Source organism: Mandrillus leucophaeus, unplaced genomic scaffold (assembly GCF_000951045.1).
Source record: "Mandrillus leucophaeus isolate KB7577 unplaced genomic scaffold, Mleu.le_1.0 Scaffold339, whole genome shotgun sequence".
NCBI lineage: Eukaryota > Metazoa > Chordata > Mammalia > Primates > Cercopithecidae > Mandrillus > Mandrillus leucophaeus.
The window spans coordinates 2,928,756-2,932,400 of NW_012103576.1; the positions used below are offsets into that span (position 1 = coordinate 2,928,756).

General features: G+C 46.6%; 1 protein-coding gene across 1 annotated transcript; it reads left to right on the forward strand.

The window, feature by feature from the left end:
• Positions 1–250: 250 nt before the first annotated feature.
• GPR119 (G protein-coupled receptor 119) lies at positions 251–1,469 on the forward strand. The gene has a single exon (XM_011988830.1). It carries the CDS (start codon positions 373–375, stop codon positions 1,378–1,380), a length of 1,008 nt encoding a protein of 335 aa, XP_011844220.1. The 5' UTR covers positions 251–372; the 3' UTR covers positions 1,381–1,469.
• The last annotated feature ends 2,176 nt before the right edge of the window (positions 1,470–3,645 follow it).

A 3,645-nucleotide genomic window follows, 5' to 3' on the forward strand; every position in this document is an offset into this window, starting at 1 on the left:
CCCTCCAGAGTCCCTGAAGCACCATTGAAGGGAGAGGGCCTGGCGAGACAGCATGTACAGGTACTTGGGAGTTGTCTAGTAACTTGGTGGTTGGAGGGGGAGGGACTAGTTCAGGGCCCAGGGGGAGGTCTGTACTGAGGTTGCTGCCTTTAGAGAGCTGGAGAGGCAGGAGGCTGAGGACTGAAAAGAGAGGGTGAGTAATTCTTCATGACCTGTAGGATCCCAAAGATGGCGAGCTGCCAGCCTGGACTGCCAGTGAAGGCTGGAATCGTGTTGTAGCTCTGAACCCACAGCTCTTCTTCTCCTGGCCCATGAGAATTTCAGCTGGAAAGACAGCATGCCCTGGTAAGTGAAGTCCTGCCACTTCGAGACATGGAGTCATCTTTCTCATTTGGAGTGATCCTTGCTGTCCTGGCCTCCCTTATCATTGCTACTAACACACTAGTGGCTGTGGCTGTGCTGCTGTTGATCCACAAGAGTGATGGTGTCAATCTCTGCTTCACCTTGAATCTGGCTGTGGCTGACACCTTGATTGGTGTGGCCATCTCAGGCCTACTCACAGAACAGCTCTCCAGCCCTTCTCGGCCCACACAGAAGACCCTGTGCAGCCTGCGGATGGCATTTGTCACTTCCTCTGCGGCTGCCTCTGTCCTCACAGTCATGCTGATCACCTTTGACAGGTACCTTGCCATCAAGCAGCCCCTCCGCTACTTGAAGATCATGAGTGGGTTCGTGGCCGGGGCCTGCATTGCCGGGCTGTGGTTGGTGTCTTACCTCATTGGCTTCCTCCCACTTGGAATCCCCATGTTCCAGCAGACCGCCTACAAAGGGTCCTGCAGCTTCTTTGCTGTATTTCACCCTTACTTCGTGCTGACCCTCTCCTGCGTTGGCTTCTTCCCAGCCATGCTCCTCTTTGTCTTCTTCTACTGCGACATGCTCAAGATTGCCTCCATGCACAGTCAGCAGATCCGAAAGATGGAACATGCAGGAGCCATGGCTGGAGGTTATCGACCCCCACGGACTCCCAGCGACTTCAAAGCTGTCCGCACTGTGTCTGTTCTCATTGGGAGCTTCACTCTATCCTGGACCCCCTTCCTTATCACTGGCATTGTGCAGGTGGCCTGCCAGGAGTGTCACCTCTACCTAGTGCTGGAACGGTACCTGTGGCTGCTTGGTGTGGGCAACTCCCTGCTCAACCCACTCATCTATGCCTATCGGCAGAAGGAGGTGCGACTGCAGCTCTATCACATGGCCCTGGGAGTGAAGAAGGCGCTCACCTCATTCCTCCTCTTTCTCTCGGCCAGGAATGGTGGCCCAGAGAGGCCCAGGGAAAGTTCCTGTCACATCGTCACTATCTCCAACTCAGAGTTTGATGGCTAAGACGGTAAGGGCAGAGAAGTTTCAAAGTGCCTTTCTCCTCCCCACTCTGGAGCCCCAACTAGATCAACAGGAGTTACGGGGATGAGAGCACTTGCTTCAGGCAACTGACCCCTGTCACAGCATCCCCCACCCCCAGACTGAGAGGAACTGAGGCAGGGTCCTGACTTTCTTCTATAATTGGTTTCCCCATTTTCAAATCGCCACTCCTCCCTGTCCTTCTTTTGAAATGAGCCTGTCTCTGATATATAGGTACACTTACTCAAAGCAAGAAATGTACTGCTAAAAAGATGCTTATAGATCAAATTCTATTTTTTAGTATACCAGAGCAGCACTGTCCAACAGAAATATAATGTGAGCCACATGCATAATTTTAAATGTTCTAGTAACCGTGTTATAAAGGTAAAAAGAAACAGGCAAAACTAATACTTTATTTATCCCAATGTAACCAATATATTGTTTTCAACATGTCATCAATATAAATATTATGCTGGGTTTTTTTTCATACTAAGTCCTTGAGATATGGTGTGTATTTTGCCCTTACAAAAAAATCTCAATTTAAACTAGCCATATTTCAAATGCTCAGTAGCCACATGTGGCTCGTGGCTCCCATACTGAACAGCACTAGAGAAATGAGTTTCTGTTATTTTTAACTGTTTACTATAGTGATTTACTACAGTAATTGCTTTGGCAAGGTTAGGAGTCCCTCCTCCTCCTGCCCTTACTGATATTAATCAGAGATTTTATATGGTGAATGTGCCTAAAAGGTAGAAACCTCAATTCATCTAAAGCTTGTGTTTTCCCACACCTCATGATGTTCAAAATAGGCTATTTGCCAAAGAAACACTATCTTGTGATTACTTCTGCTGTTAACGGCCCCAATCCATCACCTTTTAACCCTCTGCTGCCCCTTCCCTTAAGATGGCCTCATATGTCACTTGTAGCTACTTGCTGATGACAATGCTGGATCACAAATTCTGAGGCACTGGGAGGGAAAGGGAGAGAAAAAAGGTGGGTACCAAGACAGGCACAGCCAAGCTCTCCAGACTGGAGCCACTTTGCTCCTCGGGGCTCCTTCCACTTACTCCCCAATTTACATTTTCCTAAGAAACTGTTGCACAGGAGACCAGCTGAGGAGCAGGTGCCTCATCCTCCTTTCTGTGGGGTACAGAAAATGACAAGGTTGGCAGATGGAAATTATGCTCAGTTTCCCTCTGGGCAACCTGGCAGCAAAAATTCAAGAACAGAATGGCGAAGACACTCAGGAACTGCTCTCTGCTTTCCTGAGCTTCCCTGTAACCCTCTCCAAAACCTCCTGGTCTCCACAGTGGATTGCTAGAGAGTTTGGCTCTCAAGACCTTAAACTGTAATACTGCCCCAGAAAGCTGCCAAGTTGACAGCAAAAGAAGGCAAGAAGAAACCAAACCAGTATGAATTAACTTGTCTAGGATTTGATACTGAAACAACCTTAGGTTGGTTAATCCCTCAATATCCCTAAATTAATGACCTGAGGATGCATTTGAATCCAACGTGTAATGGCTAACTCCAAGAGGCCCTTGAAAATTTTCATTCTACTCACAAATTATAATGTTTAGACCTGGATGGAATCCAGCCACCCTCCTTTCAAAGGATGTCACCACACCACTATGCTTTGCACTCGGATTTTCTTAATCCCCCATTCGTCTTAGATTAACTCTCAGCGTTCTTTCCTCAGTCATTCAGAGGATAATGATCATCCCTTTCAGTTTCCCTACTCTTGAAAATTTCCTTCTCCCTACCTTCACCCTGTATCTTCTTCAGCCCAAATGGTCTGTTTCTCATTGATCTATTCTACTACATACACATCAACCCACCTTTGGTAAATTTTTTGCAGTCGCTTTGCTTACCAGTCTGGCCCAGAGGAGAAACATACTTTCTTTCACCATAGCAAGCATCGTGTTCCTACAACTGAAGAACTTTTTGGCTCTCAAGTGGATGATGGAACCCAATATGCTTTGAAATGCTGAGCATCCAGCAAGTACCAGGCCAGCAATAAGGCACATTCTTGGATTGTATTATGAGTTACTGGGAACTAGGTAAAATATGAATAACTGGATTTTGGACAAAATTGAAAGCAGGCTCAAACCAATGTCCTCCTTACTGGTGGTTCAAAGCTTAAATCCTGGCCTTGCTACAAAGGACTGATCTTGTCAAGGTAATATAAGCAAAATGGAATGAAAATTAAAGTTAATTCTGAAGCCAAGGTCCTTTTAGGAAAAAAAAAAAAAA

Bases quoted from the DNA above. Each gene is read 5' to 3' on its own strand.
- GPR119 (XM_011988830.1), top strand. From the start codon at position 373: ATGGAGTCATCTTTCTCATTTGGAGTGATCCTTGCTGTCCTGGCCTCC.